This window comes from Oreochromis niloticus, linkage group LG6 (genome assembly GCF_001858045.2).
Source record: "Oreochromis niloticus isolate F11D_XX linkage group LG6, O_niloticus_UMD_NMBU, whole genome shotgun sequence".
NCBI classification, from domain to species: domain Eukaryota; kingdom Metazoa; phylum Chordata; class Actinopteri; order Cichliformes; family Cichlidae; genus Oreochromis; species Oreochromis niloticus.
The window spans coordinates 37,773,227-37,797,047 of NC_031971.2; the positions used below are offsets into that span (position 1 = coordinate 37,773,227).

At 39.6% G+C, this 23,821-nt stretch overlaps 1 protein-coding gene across 5 annotated transcripts in view; it reads left to right on the forward strand.

Annotated features, from left to right (window-relative positions):
- Positions 1-616: 616 nt before the first annotated feature.
- rptor (regulatory associated protein of MTOR, complex 1) overlaps positions 617-23,821 on the forward strand; it is a 188,051-nt gene continuing 164,846 nt past the window's right edge. Inside the window, exons 1-2 of one of the 5 annotated variants that reach the window (XM_025908055.1) lie at positions 617-1,372; positions 3,146-3,323. In XM_025908055.1, the coding sequence (XP_025763840.1) occupies positions 3,156-3,323 (168 nt within the window). In that variant the 5' untranslated portion in view covers positions 617-1,372; positions 3,146-3,155. Of the gene's footprint in view, positions 1,373-3,145; positions 3,324-13,044; positions 13,143-23,821 lie in introns of those variants that run through there. The other 4 variants (XM_005470097.4, XM_003447979.5, XM_025908056.1 and 1 more) reach the window with 4 other exon arrangements.

Here is a 23,821-nt window from a genome sequence, read left to right on the forward strand (position 1 = left end):
ATTTAAGCCTACTGGAAATAATTGGTGGAGCTGTGGTGAGACGTATTTAACCACGCATGGGGTACAAGTTATTTCTGTAAGCTAATAACCAAGCTGATAACATCACAACCTATTTGGGATTTTATGAAGTCACATTTTAATAGAAATTTGATACATAAAACAGGTAGTTGGGAAAAATATGTTGGGGGGGGGAAAAGTCCTTGTTTCCAGACCTCAGTTCTCATTTTAAAAATAACAAAGCTCCTTTTCTTAAATAACGAGATTTGTTTTCTCAAATGAAGTTGTAAAGCACTTTGTCAAGCTGAAGTTTTTTTTCTTTCTTTGAACTTTACTGTAAGTTGAAGATGCAGAACATAAAGTTCAATACTTATAAAGAATACTACAATTAAATTCAAGGGAAAAATGTCAGGAGAAGAAAGAAAACCAAAACCATAATAACTTCTTTTTCTTAATTCCAAAGCACCTTTTCCTAAACAGTGGGATTTGTCCCTCCAAAGGAAGCAGCAAAGCAAACCACCTTGTCAAGCTGAAGTAATCTGGTGATAGAGCAACATACGGGAAAAAGTCATAAAAATTATATGTAAGAAATACTAATTTCGATTCAAGAAAAAAAAAAAAACATTGACAAAAAATGGCCATTATCATTTAAATAAAGTATTTACAAAATCGTAAATGCTTTTTGAAGGGAAAAAAAAGGTTTTGCGCTGGTAAATGTACACTTACGCTAAAACTGCAAGTATTACAAAGACTTCAGTTACAACCTTTCATTAGTTACAACCTTCGTGCAAGGACAGCTCAAAGCCACTTTGTCGTGCAGGTTTCAAAGGCTTCAGGCTGACGTGAGTACGTGTGTTTATATTTTGGTGAGTGACGCCAGGAACAACAGCTGTGACGTTTCACGACAGCTTCGCCGCCCCAACAGTGCATTCTGGGTTCAACCCAAGATGGCTGCGCCCTTGCAGAAGTGCTGAAGAAGTGCCTCTTCGGAGAAATTCTCGGAATTATTTGAGATTTCCTCGAAGACTGTCGCTCGGAGCCGACTACCAGGGCCGCTGGTACGTAGAAGGAGTCCACGCGAGCCCAGTCATTGATAAGTGCGGCCGGCGTTACGTGTGGCTGTGGCAGACTGTCCGTGTGAAGATGGGCCTCGCCTGCAGCCCCTTCCCATAGCGAAGAGCCGTGGGGAGAGGAGCCGCAGATTCCCCTGCAAACACGCGCCCGTGCAGCTCGGATTTGACGGCTTTGACTTACTCTACAGGCTCTGGACGCTGCCCTACAATTTGCTGACCAGGATTGTGTGTGCGACCGTGTCTGTCATTGTCCGGAGAAGGAGAGCTTCCACAGCCCGGGCTGATAATCCCACCGCACCAAGGTCTGCATCTGCACGCTTCGCTGACACTCTCCGTGCCTTATCTGCACATCTGCTCGGTCCTCTTATCTCTGTCACGCGTGTGTGGTTTCAGAGCCTCGCTTTAAAAAGGCTTTAAGTGAATATTACCGGCCTCGGTGCAGTCTGACACCTGACAGCAGCAGAGCTGTTACATTAGCCGCGCTAGTTTAGCTTAGCTAGCTGGACTGGACTGAGCCTGCTGCTCGCCAGCATCCGTGCAGACAAGTTTAACACAGCTGGGCCGTTTTAGCACGAATGCAGAGGCACTAAAGATAAAACCCATCGACCTCCTCTGCCGTGGCTCCAGCTGTAGAGCTGAAACACCTCTGCAGCTGTTGCTTTACTACAGAGTCAGGCAGCTAGCCTGTTAAAATAAAGTGGAGGAAGCCAGATGTGAGTGTGTTTGGTTTCAGTTGCTGTTGTGGGTTTCATTCAAACAGGATTCACAGCATCAGATTCACACGGCATAAAAATGACTCATAACCACCATCCCATGACTTAAAGGGCATAAAGTGGAAAAGTCAGCAGCCAGTGTTGATAATCAGATTATTATCTGAGTGTAGAAACAGCCTGCTTAGTATAGCCCGTAACAACAGTACAAGAAGGGATGGACCTGTTGTTACTGTATGGGACAGTAGCAGTCTGATGATGACCGAGCCTTTGGGGGGCTTTTGGTGTACCCATTGTTTACAACTGGAGATAGATTTTTCAATCCAAGTTACAGAATGGACAGTGCAGAGGTCAGCAAACAGCAACAACTGTTTGAATGTGCCGGCCGGCCCTGGTCCACACAGCGTGTGGAGATTGTATGTTGTTCTTGTGCCTACATGGGTTTCTTTTGGGTACTCTGGCTTCTTCCCACAATGCTTGTGAGGTGTGTTTGTGATTATAAATTGGCTGTGTTAGACCTGCTTTCTAATGCCAGCTTGGATAAGCCCTGGCCCTCACCAATCCTGTATAGGAAGGATTTAAGAGGACGGATCTTTATCAGATGATGGGTGATCCATATTGACAAAGTGGACTTTGGCCCAAAAGAAATGGCTTGTATTTGTGGTGGTAGCATGGCCAAGAGGGACAAACATGTCCAAGAACGTACAAACAGGGACGGCTGCCTCTGAGGTCAGGTCTTCATCCTGTAGGACTTCAACAGCTGCACCGAGAGACCTGTGGATCTAAGTCATGATTGTTAATTTTTTTTATACTAGTGCTAAGATAATATAATCAAATGTTTTATTTTTATAACCAAAAAAGGAAGCAAAAGTTCTCTTACATGTTGTTTAAACACTGAAGATGTTTGAATGAATAAATTTATCTAAATCTGGATCCAAGTCTCGAGCTCTCTGAACAGGCCTACTGCAGTTATCTGACAGCGCGCTTTTATTGCTGTTTAAATTTTCCTATGAATATCTCAGTTGGTAACCAAAAATGTATTTAGGGATGCTTACATCTGTTGTGTATATATTCTGTTTTTACTGTGTTTATATATTATTTATCTTCCATTACTTAATAAAATAGCTGCACAGTATGTTTTGATTAGCAAATTTAGCACATTTGGCTGCATCTGGACTGGAAATTTCTCCAAATTTAAGATTTAAGTTTTTTAATTATTTATTTTTTAGACTAGTGTCAGTATTGACTATATGCAGTAATTAAATGGCTAAAGTGAGCCTACAAATCTTTTTGTGGATACCCAGTAGCTACAGCTAAAGACACTTCAAAATCCAACCAGTGACATTAACATGAGCGCTCTCCCAGCAGGGCCCTGATGAAAATGGACTCAGACTTGCTTCATTCACCGGCCGTGGGCCTCGCTGAGGAAGAGGAGGCCGATATGAATGACTGGAAACTTCCCTTGGCCTTCATGAAGAAGAGGCACTCAGAGAAGATTGAGGGCTCCAAGGCCCTGGCGCAGAGCTGGCGGATGAAGGACAGGGTAATTTCTCTTCTCATCCATGTCCAGGAGTAATTCAAGAGCCTGAGGATGTTTCCTGTGTGAGCTCTGCTTTGAGGTCACAGAGGCTGTTTTTCCTTTTATCTCAGCTCATAGAGACTTGTATAGCTGCATTTTCATGCTCATATATCTGATGGGACTGTGTTAGTTTTAAGCTGGAACCAATAAAACAGGAAATCTAAGATTGTTGATTTAATTTAATGAGTTTTGATGCTTTAGATACAGCTTTAGAAATGTTCAACACTGTTATTTTAAAACGATAAATATTATAGTATGGTTTTTCCCCTCTAATCAGCAGTTCCCACAAAAAGATCAAACTCTGATACCATCTTTCATGTAACGTATTGATTGAACATTGATTTTTATCCTAGAAGGATTTCTTGTGGTTTGTAACTACAGCAGAAAATTCCTGCTTTATAGGACAGGGTGGGTCAAATGGTTATCCACGGGGCCAGTTCTCAAAAATTCAACTCATTAAAAAGACAAATCAAACTCCTTGATGCTACACGCTGTGCTTCAAGAGCTTATCAGTCTTTAAACAGCAGCAAATCACTGGCTACCCTCGTCTTTATTACACTGCCAATTCATTTCATTCTGCTTGATTAGCAGCTACCAATGCTACGCTTTCAGGGGGAACCTCAAAGGGTTTCCCACATGAATGGTCACCGTGTGTTTCAGCTCCCCTTAAAGCTGCCGTTTGATCCACTGCAGTGCTACCAACCTGATTATTTTATTGCCTCACGGCTACAGAGCACTGCCATTATAATGATGGCAAATGTCACTTAGTTGTACATAACCCTCAGAAACTCTGCACCGATTGTAGAAATTCACCCAGATGAAAATTTAAAACTTCGCTGCTGTTAGGACATGAGTTGAATTACTCCGCAGTGCCCGCTGAGGTGTCAAGCTGCAGGGAAATGAAGGCATCATTAAATGTGGAGCTGCTATTGATTTAAAAGAGGTAATATGGGCTAGCTGAAATGGACATTCCTATCAGGAAGTCATGCTAAATCAACCACGTTAAATCTTTCATTGCTCAGAGCATTTTCAGGCCCTCCGTCCTCATTTGTAAACTTGTAAGAAGAATGTGTCCTTTCACATGTCTGGGCTACGAGCGCTTTATTTGTGTGTCGTATGCAGAAAAGAATTTAGCTTTGAGTTTGACTCTAGCCTGGGGATTGGGGAATTCAGAATGCATTTGAATGGTTTTTTTATTTTCTGAAAAACATGATTAACGATATCAGTGTCGATTGTACGCAGTATTTGAAAGGTGGTTGAAGCCACTTTGAAGTCATTACTGGTTCGTAGATTGGTTGTCCGTCTGTCTGTTTTTGTTTCCTTTTGAGCAGGAAGTGACCGTATATAGATGAGACAGCGAGTGCTAAGTTGTTGGCTCAGCTTAGATACACAGATACCTGCTAATTAGTTCTAAGTAATCAGTTCTAAAAAAACTACTATTTAATCAACTGAAGTGGAACAGCAGACTGCTTGGAAGCTTTGTACCACATGAAATCCCATGTTATTTGTCAGATAATTTCATTAAACATACTCTGGGCACAACAGCAGAATCATGGTTGAGAAGTCAGTGACTCGAGTTTGGTGAGGTGAATCCTAGCAGATTCTGACTGGCAACCTGTTGAAAAAACTGTTGTAATTGTTTCCATGTAGGTTGTAACAATTTTGTAACAATTTTTATAACTTGATACTGAACCATGCATTTAATGGTGTAAAGTTGTGTTAATATGGGAGTCTAGGCCATTATTAGAACTGCAGTTTTTGAATGCTAACATTTTAAAAGGCAGCAGAAATGGCAAATCCTCTGCTGTGGACACATTGGTAAGAAAACATGGTGTTGAATACACCACCATTTACATTACAATAAAAATAAATAAAAGGTCCAGTGCAGTGAGAGTGGACACACCTCTAACTTTAAGTCCTAAGGGATGTAAGTTTGCTTTGCAGCCTCAAATGGCCAACAGAGGAACTGTAGTTGTTGGCACTTGAACTTCCTTTTTCAGCCTGGGATGTTGCTGATTGCTGCTAGTGTACATTAGCTTGTTTTGTTGAGTTCAGTTTCTTTTTCTGAACTTTAGAGCAGAAACATAAAGGACACAGATGAGGCTGTAGTGCTTCTTCGGTTTATTTTACCAGCGAGTTTTGCATTCGTTAGAATTTTTATCTAGGTGATTGATGATGATGATGGAGTTCTGATAATGTGGAGTGCTTTAGTTGAAACCCTTTAATGACATGAAGGTTTAGACCTGCAGCTTCACATACTTTCGCCTCTGGTAGTTGAGACCACATGTAGTGCTTTGGCTGATTTAAGGTGATGGACAGTATCGACAGGAGTTTGCTTAGAGAACAAGTTGTTCAGCAAAAAGTTAAGGCTGGCAACAGAGGCATGCAGTGAGAAGGCTTTTAAAAAACTCTTTCTGCACTTTGGAGAAGAAAGTTCATGATTTAGTTCAATTTTAATAACATTGTGTTAAATGTCTGGGCATTTTACATCTTAAAATCAAAGCATATTGTAGAGAAGAAAAAGCCAAATGACTAACAGAGGTCAGTCAGAGGTCTTGTTCTGTGAGACATTGACTTGACTCGGTATGGTGACAGGTAAGCTGCACTATTACTAGGCTTATTGGTTCAAATTGTGTGTTTAGTCCGCTGTTGGGTCACTGACAGCTATTGAGTCATCTGTGTGTTTGCAGTTATCTGCAGCCACTCGGAGCAAAGCAGGCTTGTGTGTACAGCTGCTGAACCTACCAAGTAAAATCACGATAACAGCTATCAGATATCCTGTAAGAACGCTTGTACAGTACAGGGCAGTCAGGTGACGAGCAGCTTACTTTAACTAATAAAGCGCCATGTCATTTTTGATCAGAAAGCATGTCGTGTTTGGGTAGTCATGTTGATTGCAGTTAGGTAGTAGTTAGGTTGGTGGAAGGATCACATTTCTTTTATCGAGCTGTCAGACCTGAAGCTGAGCAGTCAGTCTGACCGAGCGTTAATGAGCGGGATTAGGTTTGCAGTGGGGTTTTTTTCTTTCTTTTTTTTCGGGGGTTTGATTGACTCCCATCGATAAACTGAAAAGGCTTTTCAGTTTATCGCACTTTCAGCACTTTCATATCTATTTTTGTCTCTCCCCTCCCCCACAGTGAACAGAGAGCATGAAACCTTTATCTTGATGGCACAAAAACCTGAACATCCACCTGTAGAGATGATGGATTGCAGTGCAGGGCGTTATTGATTCCCAGGATGTACACTTATTTTTAGCCCAATAGTTTCCAAACATCAGCTGACACTGACCATTTTAACAGACGCCCAGAATGAGAAGAGGAAAAACAGTCACACTTGCTATGACTGTATTAAGGATCAGCATTTTAAACAAAATAGTGCTTCATATTTGCTGACAGCGTTTTGACTTCACCAGCTTTCAAGTGACTGAATAGTTGTGGTAGACTTGTTACGCTAGCTTTAGCTTGCAGTGTCTGTACTCATTTATTTTTGAGAACCTTCTAAAGGCTCGAGCCATCTTTGGCTTTGCGTGGAGTGTTTGTGTTCTTGGGCTTTTTGTTCTTGTTTCATACTACCACAGTCTTCAGGAAGTTAAATGACCATTCAGATATTCTAAAATCATTAGCAGCTGGCGCCATTTTGGATTCACATACAATTCTCTAATTTATGAAGTTGCACTATTAATCAATTAATTGACTTTTTTTTATTAGTAAAGACCACAAAATATTCCCCGTATCTCTGGGGTTTTCAAAGTGTGCAGAGCCACAGAAGATGGGATGATTACCATCAGGTGAAAAATATGAAGTGGGGGGTGATTTACAAAAAGAGTGATGCTGCTGCTGTGCTAACCTTTAAAAGGTTCTCCTTGAATTTTCTCAAATTGGATGGATTACAGAGTACACACTTTCTTTGTTTTTGAAGTGGAGTGCCACTGAGTTTGATTGCAAGCTAAATGATACGATGGCTAAATATTTATTCTGGAACATCTGAATCTTTGATAATATTACTGAGTTAGTCATTTGCTTTGGTAAATTTTGTTGTTGAAAGGCAATTCTTTCACTCCAGGTTTTCTTCAAAAACTTCCTTTCCTTAAATTCTCTCTTCCTTAAACACTTCATGTCATGATGCTGCCACCACTACATCGCAGGGATTTGACAGTTCATGAGCTTTGCCCCGCACAAGCTGCCTACCGTCCTTCCCAAAGAGACTTGTATTTTCGTTTGCATTTATATTAAAACATATGACAGCATCAGGGCTTTAAATATTGTTTTGAATGATAGATAAACTGTCTCAAAGCAGCGTGAAACTTGAGCTGTCATGCATGCACAGGAACTTTTCCCTTCCTACCTGTCATGCTTCACAATCCCTTGTGGAGCTGTAAGAGGTTTGACGTCAGAGTGGTTGATGCAAACTTGATGCAAACTTGTCCTCTTATAGTGTAACAGTTTCTTCGTAAACCCTGACGAAACCCTGTCCTGACTCGATAGCCTCTCTGTCACAGAAATGGCCTCATTGTGCTTGCTTTTAGGACTGATTCAGCTTATTGAGCATGAAGGCAGATCAGCATTAATTTTACAGCTAAACAGGATATGTACAGCATCATCAGTGGGTGGGTGAGAAGTTCATATCAGCCCCTTTACACATCATTCTGTATACAGTGTTTAACAAACTTATTAGACCGCCTGTCATAAAAACAAGACTACAAATATTTTAGAAATCTGTCAAAAACTTGTTTAAAATCTAACAAATTTGGAAATTACATTTATACACCCAATTTGAGCCATCAGACTGGACTTTACAGAAGTCAGAAATTAGGCGCATTAGTAGAAAAAAACACTTAATTTTATCCTATCTTTCCTGTCAGTTTGTAAAGAAAAAAAAGGCCAAACCTTCCAGTGTTAAAAATAAAAATGAAAAATATTGAACTTGCTCATAATGCAATAAACTGTTAGCACAGTGTAGGGGCATAGTTTGATTTTGTACTTGTGCATTTTCATTTTCCCTCGTTTTTTTTATTACTGCTGATCATAAGACAAAAGTAAAGCTACAGCAGCTGGAAAAAGCTGTTTTTTCCTGTCTTTCATGTAATTTTCACATCTTATATCAAACCCTGAATGTGACTCGTCCTTGGGACATGTCTGTAAACATCGGATTTTGGAGATACAAGTGAAGTGTGGCTTCATTTTCCACTGATTTTCCTCCATGATGGTATGTGACAGCATTTTAAAATTGTCAGCAATGACTTTTTTGTTACTTTGTTATAGTGACAAAAAATTGTTGTTGTAGTTAAAGCAGAATATTGAATTGTTGTAGCAACTTTTCAAAAAAAAAAAAGGCCTGAGGGTTTTGGGTTTTTTTTGTTTTGTTTTTTTTTTCCCCGCCTGAGATTTTAAAGGACTGATCAGGCAGTTAAGCGACCTTTTTGTTTTGGATTTACACATAGCTCAAGGCAATCTTCTCTTTTTTTCAGGACTCTGATCACCATATTAAATATGTTTTCTAGGAATTCATTATTATATGGCAGCGAGTATGGGAGCAATGCTTGGTTTTATAGCTTTGTGATTTGTATTGGTTGGTAAATGACCTATAACACACGTTTGTCTGGCTATTGGTCACACACATAGGAAACATATTTAATTGAATCTTTTCTTTCCCTGCTGGTTTCCAGACATGGTGTGTTTTTCAGCTTAACGATAATGAAATCAATAAGTCATCAATATCCAAGCTCATAACAATAATAATAATGTGGAAACGACACAGGTGGGCTGTGCTGGTTTCACGTCTGCTTCATTAGTTGAATTCAATCAATGCGTGCAGTTCATTAGGGAGCATATAGACTTTTAGCTACCGAGCCATGAGAACATAATGTATTTGCTAGGTGCTAAAAAGAATTGCATGCTACTGATTTTGTGTTGATTAAAACAGCGACTTCGCCTGAATATCTGCAAATTCCATTAAACCGCTAGCTCCAAATTAAATACCAGTTGGTTAACAATGTCCCGAGTTGTCATGGAGCAGAATACTAACGCTGTCAGGAAAGAATGGAAGTTTTTTTTGATGAGGTTATACTTTGTTTTTTTTTTTGTTTTTTTGACACTTCCAAGAAATTCAAAAACAACATTGCATTGATATGAGGGCGTCTCCATTCCACCATCTTGTATTTCCTCTTTATGTCACTGTAATTATTGCAGAGATAATGGGGATGTTTTCATTGGCAATGAAGGCTGATGAACTGTATCAATCATTCTCTTGTGGTGGAGATGGATGTAGAGGGTTTGCCAAGTAAACAGTGTGATGTGGGATATTGTCTTGGCTTTCTGTCTGGTAGGAAATGGCATTAGCCTTGTTCAACAGAAGTAAGGCCAAAATACCAAATAAGTTTATTAAAGTATGTCAAAATGTGTTTGACCCGCTACATCATAGGTACATCTCAACAGCAAGCCTTTCTAAACACCTTTTTAGTGCCCCGAGTGTTCAAGTGGAGTAGAAAAGCGCTACATAAGCACCAAATCACTTTTTACAGATAAATGCAACTATGCAGTCTTTAAGTTATGACGTGATGAATCCAAGGTCGTAGATTTGGCATGGACGGAAGGGACATGTCCCCACCAATAATTTGATCTCTTCGAGTAAAGAAAAACAAACCCGATAGAAAGAAAAAAACAATCTGTCAACGTCTCATTCACCCAGCGATGCAGAAAGAGTTAAATTACGTTCTCTACTGGAGTCCTGCCTCATGTGACAAATATGGCCAATGTGATTGGCTGAGCCTTTCAGGGAGCTCTGTTTAGTTTTAGCAGCGGTAAGCCTGCGCTGTAAGGACCTGCAAGGAGGAGAGGATGGCAGCAAAAAGGAAGAACCTGATATAAGAAAGTATTTTTCAAAGAAACCTGTAAGTCACTTAAAGTCAAGTTAACTCATAAAATGTGTCCGTCATAATAACGTTACAGGCTATGCTAGGCTTTGGCCCACATCAGTCTAAAATTGTATGTAACCATGAATAACGTGTTTTGGAAACTAACTGCACAACAGGCAGCACTATTAGTTATCTCAGTCTCAGAGTAGCATTTCTAACTTTGATTGAAACTGTCAGAGAAAACAGCAGCCTCGAGCAAGCCAGGATATTAGTTTACAGAGGATGTTAAAATTATATGTCTAACGTTAAAATATTGGTGACACATAGGGTTAATTTTTGAGACAATATATCATGAGGTAGTCATGATTTTGCAAATATTCCACCTTGTAGTGCAGTTTGCACAAATTGTTTTAAAAATGCACTCACCCTACAAACATTACTGATGAGTCAAGATCTGCACACATTGACAGAAACACTGAAGCAGCTCCACATTTTATTCTTATTGTCATGTATGTCCTATTTGTCAGGTGACAGAAGAACCAATGGATGATGACTTGGTGGTTCATGACTGTATTTGAAGCACATGTGTGACTGCATGTATTTGGAATGTCTCACTGTCATTTATCAGGTGACAGAGGCAGCTCTGCCATGTTGTAGCTCGGATGAGGTGAAGAGGCGAGGTCACAGGTGACTGACTGATGATTTGGTGCTATAGATTAACTAGTATTTATTATCATGACAATTGTTAGGCTGCTGATGTAAATTGATTCATTAGTGTATACTTGACAAAGAATCTGACAAGTCTCACTTTTTATATGGCACGAATCAATGTGTTATTTTATCAGGTGGCAATATGTCCTAGTGCAGTCAGAGGGGAAGAGCCAGGGCCAAAGGTGAGGCACATCAAGCACATAATAATAATTTTAATCTGAGGATAAAACACATGTACTGAGGCTGAAAGAAGCTTCAGTGCTCTCAGAAGACTAAAAACATGGCTAAGGTCAACAGTGACTCCAATGAGATTAAACAATGCTGCTGTATGTCCACCAGGAGAGACTGGACAGTGTAGATGTAAAACCAATATGCCAGCAGTTTATCTCAGTTAATGAGAGGAGAAGGCATGTGTTTGGCTCCTTCACAGAGTGGACATTGAGTTGTTGTGTGGGGCACCAGTAGTCCATGTGTGTTGCTGTAACAGTAGTTCATGTCTATAATAAAAAATCCCAGCTCACTGATTTGATCGGGGCAATAGTGCCTAAAATGTTGCATAATTTTGCTGAGAGATCTTTTACTTTGTGGTAATCTTAGATGAGTAGTTTTATGGACAAAAAACAACCAGGTCAATCAGTGTTCCCTTAGTGCTAATGTATCAGAGATGTTGGTGCACTATAACTGAAGTAATGTTGTTAAGTCCTTAAAGTGATATTCTTTTATTGTCATGACTGTATTTTTATTTTTGTATGATACCTGATTTATATGGAATATGGCTGAAGTAAACTAAAGCCTAAAATACTTTAGTCAGTCATTTGTTTAATAGTAATTTAACATTATATAATTCACATACAAAACTATGAATTGTACAATACAATACAATACAATTTTATTTATATAGCACATTTAAAAACCACAGGCATGCCAAAGTGCTTCACAGAATGAGTTAAGAGCAATAATAAGTACAAATATAAAGCATAAAATACAAAATACACATAAAATATACTAACAGGCAGGTGACATAACTAACCAATAATACACCAGGCATAGTAGACACAACCCGAAAGGCTGAAGGTTAAAACATTATAATCGTTAACAAGTAATAAAAATAAGTTCCAATAGACTAAGGATGTGGGCTCTAAGAGCTGGGGAAGGCAAGGCTAAACAGATAAGTTTTTAATCGAGATTTAAAAGATTGAATTGAATCAGACGCCCGAATAGCTAGGGGGAGGTTATTCCAGAGGTAGGATGCGACAGCGGCGAATGCGCGGCCACCTCTGGTCTTGAGCCGAGATCTCGGTTGCACCAGAGATTGTAATTTTAAATGGTTTAAAAGCATGTAGAATAGCATATGTAGGCAAATATATTCTCCTTTTTTATCAAGAAGCAAAGACAAAAAGGGGGGAAAAAAAGGAACAGGGCAGGGTTCGGTGGTTGAATCATCCGTCCCCACCAATGCCAAAACCAAATCTACGCCCTTGGATGAATCCTGCTTCCGGGTCCAAAACTACTCTGCGTTTAATAAGGCTGTTGTGTTTTTTACTTGTTTTAATGCTTTGTATCTTGTTCTATTTAATCTCAACAAGCCCCTAAAAACAGTCAGTGATCACTGTCGGCTTCTCTCTGTTTTTATTACCACTGTTCATCTTAAAGCTCAGTTTTTAAAACCTTACGATGTAACTACAGCCCAGCCCGTGCAGCAGTATATTAATGACTAACATCATATTGTGGATGGATTATCTCAGTTGTTCTCCTGACTGAAGTTTGGTCCGTTTACAGCATCCTGCCATGCGATTGCATTAGAGCTGGGCGATAGAACGATAACGATATGTATTGCGAAATAACTTTTTCTCGATAGAAAAATTAAACTATTGCGATAGGCCTCATCTCTCTTGCGCTCTTAAAAAAAAAAAGAACAGCCAATCCAAATTAAGTAGCGCAGAGCCGAACCAATCACAGCCGCAGCGTCACGTCACGTGACTTGTTATGTACAGCACAGCCAAGTAGTAGTACAAGTAGTACAGCCAAGCCGCACGTGTGTATTTGTTTGGGAAGCAGCCAGCCGCCGCGCCGCCCGGGTAATGGAGGAAATGAGTGTGCTGACTAGAGAAAAATCAACCGAGAGCGTGACCGAAGGTTATCGAAGAGAAAACAGATGATGGTTCCAATGCCGGAGAGCTTGTCGAACGGAAAGGCCATAGAAGTTCCATAGTGTGAAGGGATTTCGGCTATTTCAAGTCTGACAAAAAACAGAGTAGCGCGCACTGTAAATTGTGCCGAAAGCAAGTCTGGAAATACAATAAAGCGGTGCATGCTCAATCTCTGACTGAAAGCGCTAATTCGTCATTCGGCTTTTGTCAGACTAAAGTAACTGTTAAAACTGTTTGAAAAGCTAAGCTATACAACAAGGAGAGATTGAGAATTTCCTTTTAGTTCTCAGTTTATTTGATATTGACAAAAGTTAGTCAATTTTGTCTGTTCTTCTGTAAAACAAACTAAGATTTATTTTTTTAGAATTAATATTTTGTTTCTAAGTGGAATTGACAATTTAGTGGTCTGTTTTGTTTGTTCTATTTTGAAACTTAAACGCTTTAGCGGCTGCCTTTTGTGTAGTTTGCAATATTTGCCTTTTTTTATCTGAAAAAGTCTCATGTTCCTTAAGTACATCTACCCTGTTGAACTTATTATGGGAAATAAATATTTAAATCAAAACAAGCTGCTGATTATTTCAAATATAGTTATTTGGCTTATATCGTGATATATATCGTTATCGCCTGAAATGAAAAAAACATATCGTGATATGAAAAAATCTTATATCGCCCAGCTCTAGATTGCATTTGTCCCTAACCATCAGGAACCCTCACGTTAACTTTTAGCGTTAACTTTAGCGGTCACGTAGCACATCATTATATACCAGCTAGTCCAACTTCAGTAACACTACAAACAGTAACATTACAAATGCTGTTTAGTTTTCTGTCTTCATTTATTCTGGAAGTGATAGCAGAGCTGTAAAGACCGGATTGGCTGTGATTGGCCCAGTTGGTTTTTTTTCCTACATATTTCCAGCTTTTTCTTTAGCTTCTTTTTTTCAGCCTGACTCAAAGTGCAAAGAAAACATGACAGGAGAAACCCCACTAATAACTAGACACACAAGTGTAATTGGAGTTGGCTACTTACAACATTAGCATAGGGTAAAAGACAGGGTGGACCTTGGGCAGGTTGTCGGTATGTCAGAGGGCGACTTGGTGATGTTTAAAGGTTAAATGGTCCGACTTTGTCCTAACGGGCAAATTACCTGTTCCAATCTCATACTTTCAGTATTGACCGTAATCTCTGTAAACAGATGTCTGCATATGAATATGTAGTCCCAGTTCTATTGACCAATCATGTTTGCCCCTGCGTTCAGGCCAGTTGACCTGTGTGAGTCAACTGGCCTGAAAAATGTCATGTAGATGAAAAATGTCTAGCAACAAACCACCAATAAAATGACGAATTGCGTGAAGCAAATGTCATCATCAAATGTTGATTGTGAAGGTCAGTGCGGATTTTTGTGTGACTTTTTTTTGTGACCGTGAGGAAAACAACTCTGTAATTTACATTATAACTAGCATCTACACACGTGGTGTTCTTCAAGCTTTATCGGGTCTCCAGCTGTCTGTGTCCGCAACAGAGTAGAATCGAGGCCTTGGTCTCTCTATTTGGTTCCTAGCCCTGTTTAGATGATCACAAAGCTGATATACTGGCAGGAATGGAAGAAATGTGCACATGAAGCCAACACCGTTGCCTCACAGCAGGAACGTCCTGTTTTTGAATCCACCAACTGGCCGTGTGGAGTTTGCATGTTCTCCCTGTGTCTCTGTGAGTTCCCTGCAGGTACTCCGGCTTCTTCTCACAGTCCAGAGACACATAGTTAGTGGGATTAGGTTAATTGGTGATTCTAACTTGGCCGTAGGTGTGAATGGTTGTCTCTCTGTGTTAGCCCTGTGAGAAACTTGCAATCTGTCCAGCGTGTACCCTGCCTCTTGTCCTCGGGCAGCTGGAATAGGCTCCAACCCCCCCTGCGACACTGAATTGGATAAGTGGAAGAAAATGGATGGCACATGAAGCTCTTCCTCAATAGCTCTCAGTAGCTCGCTCTCTTTTGAGTTTTTATGGCAGCCATGCTAGTTTCTCCTGGTCCTATACTGTCTTATCCTTTCCAAAAACTGTTGCTGTCTGGGTCCCAGACCGAGTCATTCAGTGACGGGTGAGGAGAAATAAAATGACAACTTCTAAAGAGTTTTTAGGTGCTTTTCTATTATCTCTCACTGTGCAGCATTGTTGACATCTGCTTGCCATTTTGGAGTGAGTGGGAACACGCCAAGGGATGGCACTTTCTAGATGTTATTGCCAGAGGTGCACCTTTCAAACAAAATCCATTTTGTCTGTCCTTGTCAGTAGGTTTTCATTTTGGCCTTGCATTTATGTGTTCAGTTCATTTGTATGCTGAACTGTATCTAGCATGTGTAGCAGCCTTTGCACACCACTCATCACTTCGAACAGCTTTGCATCATCGCACCTCTCATCAGTCAAAAATGCTGTTGGTTCCTCCTGCAGCTCATACACAGGTCGGTACTTTGCTGCGCCACAGCCAGTTCTTAAGGAGCAACAAGTGTGCACATCATCAAACACAGACGCTAGGTCTGCTGGTGAAGTCTCGCCTCGTGGGGCAAGATCCAGCACTGCACATCTGGATCTCTTTCTCTCTGCTAACGAAGCCTTTGTTCAAGACATTCTGATATGATCTGATATTTTTGCGGTCTTCTTTTTTTTTCTGGCAATGCCTTGCAAAATATAAAGTTTTACTTCACTTTCGGTGTCTGTTGAAATGTCATCAACACATCTGGCAATTGTGTTATCTGCCAAAGTGGGACTTTGGCTATTTCTTTAACCATGTCAGGGCTGAGCATCTCATACACAACTGCTTTGCATTCAGGTAGCAATAATGTCTCTGCCAGTGTGTGGCGGCGGTTTTGTTTTGTTTTTTTTGAGACTTGGCTTCGAATTTGCTACTAAGTAGCTAGCTTTTAGAGCTCTGGGAGACCTTTTCTCATTAAAGTTACCTGTTTCTTAGTGTGTTCTTGAAGTCGAAGAAAATAGTCCTTGTTTTTGTTTTGAAGTAGCAGATGTTTAGCTTAGAGATTGCATTTAAGCTTTTCACCACACACTAAGCATAACGGAGTCAGTGCAGCTGGATCTCCAGTGAAAGGAAATCCAGACGAACAACGCTCGCTGGATTGGCTCGAGCTCACAGTTTTTGCTTTGATTGGACCACCACTCATGCCAGACAATTCACCTGGATTATAATTTTGTCCAGGGCCCAGTTGGGAGTCTTCTTTTTTCTTTTTCCAATATTGATCCATTGTTGTTATGTCTCATCACCGTCTGTTGTCTTAACTCAACAAGTTCATTATTGCGCTACATGCTGCTTCACACGAACATGAAAGAGTATTTTATTATTCTGCCAGTCACTGCATCAAAGACACAGATGCTCAACAATGGCAGATTATTTGCAGTAATTAAATGATCACTTTATAGACTAATTAAGTGACGTGAAATAATTTCCCACGGCACACCTGACGATCTCTCATGGCGCCGCAGTTGAAAAGCACAGGCTTAGATAACAAAGAATTAACCTTTTTTATACGTTGTATAAGTTACTGTGTGTTTATAAAATTGTTGACTTTTTCACTGATGATGATGAAGATGATGATGATAATAATAGAGGTAGAGGTGCAGTTTACCATTAGCTTACTATTAGCTTGTAGAGTCAGGCAAGCATCCACTGGTTGGCGCTCTGCAAAAAGGCCTTGATGTATCTAAAGAATGTTGTATAGAGATGAATGTAATGTTGTAGAGATGAAGCCACCCGTGAGTAACTTTAGAATCACGATGGAAATATTGGGCAGCTGCCTTTGAGTGTGAGTGGCGTGATTACCCACTATAGTTTCTTTTGTGTTGTGCTTTATTGTAGTCTACAATGAAATGCAGCTGTGAAAAACTATAAAACTTTGCTGAACAACAGACAGTCTTTGTCTGCCTCTACCAGCCATGTATGGGTCCATTTCCTTTTTGTCTTCTTGCTTCCTGTTTACAGTAATTCATAACATAATAAACACTCTTTCCTCCTTTTTGGTGTACCTGCCACATTTGCAACTTTTTAATATCCAAAATGTAGTCTTTATATTTAAAAATCAGATCGATATGTAGTGATGTTTGGCCTTTTTCTGGTTTTTAAGATTAAGCGTCCAATATCTGACCGGTTGCTGCTATGGCACACGATCAATGCGCTCCACCATCTTAATAACCTTTATTTATGGCGGGCCTAACAAATGGATTAATCAGGGTCCATTGATCGACATAGCAGGTGGTGCTCGGGGCTGTATGGGAATCTTAAAGGGGTCTGGATAGAAACGGCAGGAAAATCCCCTGGAGTCACGTGTAGTTAATGAGAGGAGGACAGCAACCACTTATATCTACAGAGCTGAAACAGGAAGACATGAACACACACTGAGCTGCACGTACATACTTTATCTCCCTTCCACTCCCTCTTCTGTTTCACCATTTTTTTTTTTTTTTCTTTTATCCCACTAAAAGAGCAGACTGTACAGGAAAGAATGAACTACTTAATTCTTATCTCACTTCCCCATGATATTATTGGAAATCCATGAGGGCCAGTATACCTTTATTATCTAATTTTGGCTAAATTTTTCACCTAGATTAGTGCTAACAAGCAAATTAACAGCCCACTGCCCCTATCTGATGATAAACGAACCACTTGTTCAGGGTCAAAAGGTTATTTTCTTTCTTTTTTCACAGTCGGAGAGGCTCTGCAAATCCTTGCTCTCTTTAAAACTTAGTCAGCTTGAACTCTTCTTGTTTTACTATGAAGAATATATATACTCTCTCGCATGCCTCATACTTCTGTCTGTGTGTGTGTGTGTGTGTGTGTGTGTGTGTGTGTGTGTGTATGTATATACTGAAGCCACCTAATAATTCCTTATTATTACTTCTAGACAAATAAGACCTTCGAAATATCATACAGATCAAAGTTTAACTGACACTCAAGTTTGTGTTTGTACACAGTTTGTATCCAACATAACAGTTTAAAATCAATGATTATTGATGATTCATTCCTTCACAAGTAAACATGTTAGAAAAGCACGGCCTGGTTTAATCACCAACAAGATTGTTTATTGAAGTTCATTTAAGAACATTATTGCTATGTGGAGTGGAAACTCTTTGAAAATACTTTACCTCATCTTTGATCAATATGAATTTGTGAGATGTTTACTGAATAAAGGTCATTCTTAAATGCAAATCTACCTGCCAATATATGATCACCTGTCAGTCGATGACAGTTGATAATCCACTGATGGAGCTCAGGAGATGAGCACATATTAAAAACAATAAAAAAAAATAAAATAATAATGAATGCCTGTTTATATAGTTTGTTGTGTTCTATATCTCTGTGTGTAATGTCTTTGACTGTAGATAAAAGACTATGTGGACACAAATTACCAGGTAATGCTAAGAAGCATCCACAGATTATGTTTGGATCTCACAGACAAAGATAACTGCTTATTAGTGATTATTACCAAATAACATATATATTATTTTACACAGCAAAACATATTATTTGTCAGAAAACTTCTTAAAAATATTTCAGTTGAGTAACTAAACTCCCAACAGCTAAGCCTTTCACTCACAGAGGCCATGACCTGCTATAATGGCCTCAATACAACTCAACTTACAACTTGTTTCAAAGGTGTTGATTGGCAGTATTTTTGCTTGTTATATTTTAATTTTTACTTTTTTTGGTACCAGTCTGTTAATACATCTGCTGTAAAGTTGACATTTTTCTGTGGGCGTTGACTTTTTTCCTTTTGAGCCTTTGAAGGAACTGCAAATTCTGCACTTTCATGTTCGCTTTGTTTGTCCCCGAGGTCTCCATTCAGCAAATAACCAACATTAAGGGAATCAGGACACCTCTATATTTCACAGTTTAAAATAAGTTACTTTTACTTTGTTTATGCCAGTAGTAATTACACATCACTATAGCAAAAAGGCCAAAGGTCTGAAAGCCCCACCACCACCACCACCCCAAGGCTAGGAACTCATTTACACAAACGCATGAAGATTTACACCATTATATCTGATGCCCAACCAGTAATTTCCAAATTGATGAAGGAGTACTGGTCTTTGTTTTCACTGTGCATTGGATAATAAGTGGAATAAACAAGCAGATAAATCAGTAGAAATAATTTGGAGCACATCTGCGTACTGTCACACTCAAATGCCATGTTGTATCGCAGTGTTGAGCTGGAACAGAAAGAAATGCTGTCCCTCATTCATCTCCATTATTCTCATGCAAATTTGTATTGAATGGATTATAAATTATCTGCGTGGGAAGCTGAATGGAAACAAATAATTTCATCAGGGCTGTTTATACTATGATCTTAATTATATGCATTTTTGCAGTTTTCCTTAACTGACAAGTCTGATGCGTTTCTTTGGTGTTTGTGTGCTGGTGATTTTTTTTTTTTAATTTTTTTTTTTTTTTAAAGAAAGAAAGGGGGAAAAAAATGACCTTAAAATTTTCTCAGCAGTTTTCTTTGACATTTTACCTGCTATAACAGTAACATCTTTTTACCTCTCTCCGGACTTTGGATTAATATGTCTCTAAAGTGTGCTGCCATTTCAGCTGTTGTATTTTAAAAAGGGCAAACCTGATCTGGGTCTTCCCAGTTGAGCTGGCATCTTTGTGGTGTGTTTTATGTCTTTTCCCAGGCCGTTGTTGTAGGTGTTTTGCAGGACTGACAGAGAATACCTACACTTGCTGCACATTAGCTGATAAATCACCTTGTTTTGTCAGTCGGACTCCAGCCGCTTTTAGTTGTCTGTATTTATTCAAATCGCAGACACACTTGTGTATCACGTAAGGAGATCACACTTGTTTGTTGTGCTAACAGAGTAAAATTACTCCCAGCAGAAGAAATAACTGCATGCTACTTATCTTTAAGTGATTTAGATGAAAAGATATGAAGGTTTGGACAAGATAATCGGAAACCTGACATAATAAATGTATAGCTTTCCAAATGCCCGAGTTTTCATTGACTTTTCTGCAATTTGAGTCCTGAGCTGTGTGTCAGGGGACATCATGCTTGAAGGAAAGCCACCATCCTTCTTTGAAAGATGAAGGACGTAAAAAATCTTTATAGAGTGCATCCCAAGAAACCACACCATGGTCTAGATGTGGTGACAAGCGAGGTAATGGCATACTTTAGGCCCCTTTGATGAGATATCATTGGATTTAAAGATGCATTTATAAAGTAGCTGGAAACAGGTGTCTTCTGGCCTTCCAGGGACACATGTCTAGTTATGCACACACATTCATGCTCTCCCGGGAATAAAACCAATGACCAATAACTTGATAAACTTTCTGTTTATGCCTCTACTAACACTGACAAAAAGAGAAGATCATGCGTTTACTTCATAAGAAAAAGAAGTTATAGTTAAATTAAAATTTATATTTAAATCCTAGAATCTTCCATAAAATACCAGTTACTACATGACTTCTGTATTACTGGAGTAGTATCTGTATGTTTAGGGCTTTTATTATGAAAGGAAGGAGTGTATTTGCTTTATAACGATGGATTGAGCAGCTGTGCATGTGTACCTAAAATGATGATGACGGGATTAGAAAGATCTTGTAAAGGCAAAGACACCAAAGTTTTGCACATATGGATGTGTGATGGTGTCCATGTATGGGTGACAATCACAAAAGAAGTTTTCAGCTTTGGACTCTCCAAGTACTTTAATTTGCCAAGTACTCACTAGTCACTAGCACCACTACAGTACAGTGAAGTTGGAGTACCTTTAATCATGCGTGTAGTTCATTTTTTTGGCGAAGCAGCTGAACGATATCAGTGAGTGCCACAGTCGAAACCTGGCCAACAAGCCTGCTGGACAGGAAAGGCCAAGTTGGAAATACATGGTCTGTGAACAAGCTACAAGTGACTTTTAAAATAAGATCAAGGAGATTGTTTGTCTCTAATATCTGACTCGCCTGCATAAGTGAAGTCTAAATCTGAGCTGCATTCATGTAAAGAGACAAACTTGATTTGTTTGTTGTTAATTTCATTGATTTGACCTCATTAGGTTTAAATCCTTCCAGTCTTATTTTCAGTGTCAGGGAATGTCACACCACTGTGAGCAATGCAATGTCTGTAATGGAGCTGTCATCTTAGTTTAGTTCTGCACAGCAACTGGATGACTACTGTGTGAATACTGTTGTGTAGCCAAGCAGAAAACTTCTATATCACTTCCCATTTGTGGGACCTAGTTCCTGACAAACACAGTGCAGTGTGGGGTGAGGAGAGCGGGTAAAAATGAGTGAAGTGAAGCGAAACGGAGCTCATCTGTGTGTGAGGAGGAGCGTACCTGTTGAGCTTGTCCTGCTGAGTCCCACTATCACAACAGTGTTTTGTTCTGCCAGTGGGAACGCACAGGGCACCTTAATTACTTTCAAAACAGCTCTCTTAACCCTGCTCAGTTATGGCTCAGTTATGTACAGACAGAGATGTTATCTTAACGCTTGTTGTCAAAGGTGACTTAGAAATATTGCGCTGACCCTACATGGTGTTGTACGTGAGCATGCAGTCACTCAGTAATGCCATTCACATAAACAAGTGTCTCACTGCCTAAGCTGAGGAAAATCAACAGGAATGACTTTTACCGTAGGGCATCCCGTTTGTTGTTCAAGGTCTGAATGTGGAGACACAGTACATAAAACCTGTCATGTCAGTGCATATCTGTCCAAACCAAGGAAATTGTAGGATTTCGATTGCAGGCCATGCTTCACATGAACCAGTAACAAACTAGGAAATCACTTGCAGACCCACACCAAAAAGGGTCGTAAACAACAAGAGAACAGGAAAAAATAACTTGCACAAAGGTTTTAACTCTCTTATTGCACCACAAAGAATGTCATGGTTAAAGCAGCACAGTAATGCACATAGCGGCACGTCTGAAACCATTACTAGTGACGGTGATGAAGACTCGGATGGACCTGTGCCGACAATATGCCTGTCCTGCAATTAACAATCGTACATCTGTGATGGTGTTGTTATGCACTAAACTAGAATTTTCTAACCCTGTAGAAACTCGACACACATGAAATGCTCACTACAAAAACACTGATGCTCGTACATGCCTCGTTTTCTTTGCCACATGCTTTTAGAGCTTCCAAATGAGTTTATCCATATACCAAAATACTTATGTGATCATGGGCTTTCAATGGATTTACATCAGATTTAAAATCTAGAATTATACAAATGTGGCCCAGCGTGTTAATAGCTGTAGTAGCGTGGCTGCGCACAAAAACAGCCAATGATGTAATCAAGAACAACTGGACTTTCCACTGTTTATCTCAATTTCACTCCAACTCAAAGCTGTCAGAAAACTCTGGTTTATTTATAACGGTTCCTGATGCATAAAGTGTGAAAAAATCCAACAGACCTCTGGGCTATGAGGGGAAAACTCCCGCACAGGGATGCTAGCTGGCCAGTCATCGAGCTCCCCTCAGTAATGCTGGTGAATTTTCTGTATTTAGCCTGTGGCGATAACGCTGTGTGGCTGCAATCCATCAATGGCCCTTGTAAACCTAGTAAACCGAGTTTTATCACTAGTTTAATCATTTATGAACATGATACAAGTGACTTTTTCACTGTTGTTAAACCGCAATAATTCACAGAACAGACACAGTTAAACAACCACAGAAAATATATGATTGAGAAATATAATCTGTTGTTGTTCATTTTAATATAGAAGATCTGAAATTTTAGGAAACCTAAACAAAGCGAAAACATTCGGCTTTAGCCGGGTTATTGGATGCTAAATCACAAATAAGCCTTTAAAAATCTGTAGAGAAAGTAGTAGTAGTCAGCTGTCATCAACTGGAAAACAGTAGTAAAACATATAAAGAATTAAAGTCTTATGAAAACAATTAAACAGTAAACTGGAGACAAACTTTCTCTTTCGCACAACTGATCACATAATTAATAAAAAAGCGGCTGCAGACATCAAAGCTTTGCAACCACTAAACTTTACTTAACACAGTTTGACCTGATTTCAGGCAAAGAGCTGCTGTGAGGGAACCCTGCAGGTAGCTAACCTCCAGGTAATTGGAGCCAAGATGACACACAGGGCCTTATGAAGTTCAAGCGCCGTCTGTTTCTGAGCGAACACCCCCCGGGCTTCGATTCACAGAGCGCCATGATGATGAAACCGTGACTCGACGCAGGTCAAGCAAAACCATCAACAAACACTTGACCCGCTGGGCGGTTTCAGTGACAGAGGCAGGTCGGCTTGTGGAGCAGAAATCTCGAGACTGAACTAGAAAATAAAACTCAAAGAATAATTAGCCACTACAATGTGCTCTATAGACGCTTCTTGCATTTTAAATGCAAAACGTGAAAAGATAAGTTCTCACATAGATGTGTTTACACGCCACAAGACCTAGATGGTGGGAAATTATTGATTTGACAAGGTAAAATATAAATAATGTATACAGTATACGTTTAAATATGAATTCTGGGAACTAATGGGTGACTCGCTTGTGAATAGAGTCTGTTTTTAAAAAAAATGGTTCCTACCTTAAGAAATGAAGGTCACACTGAGTGGTACAAAAATCGGTTTGTTTTGTTGTCTCAAATTTACCAGAATAATGACTGAAAGGAGAATTCTATCTTACTTCCCCCAAAATAAACACAATTATACAGGAGTGAGCTGAATATTTTATTTTAAACCTCCTGCTGTAATATTAATTGTAAGAATACAGTTTAAGCTGTGTGGCTGA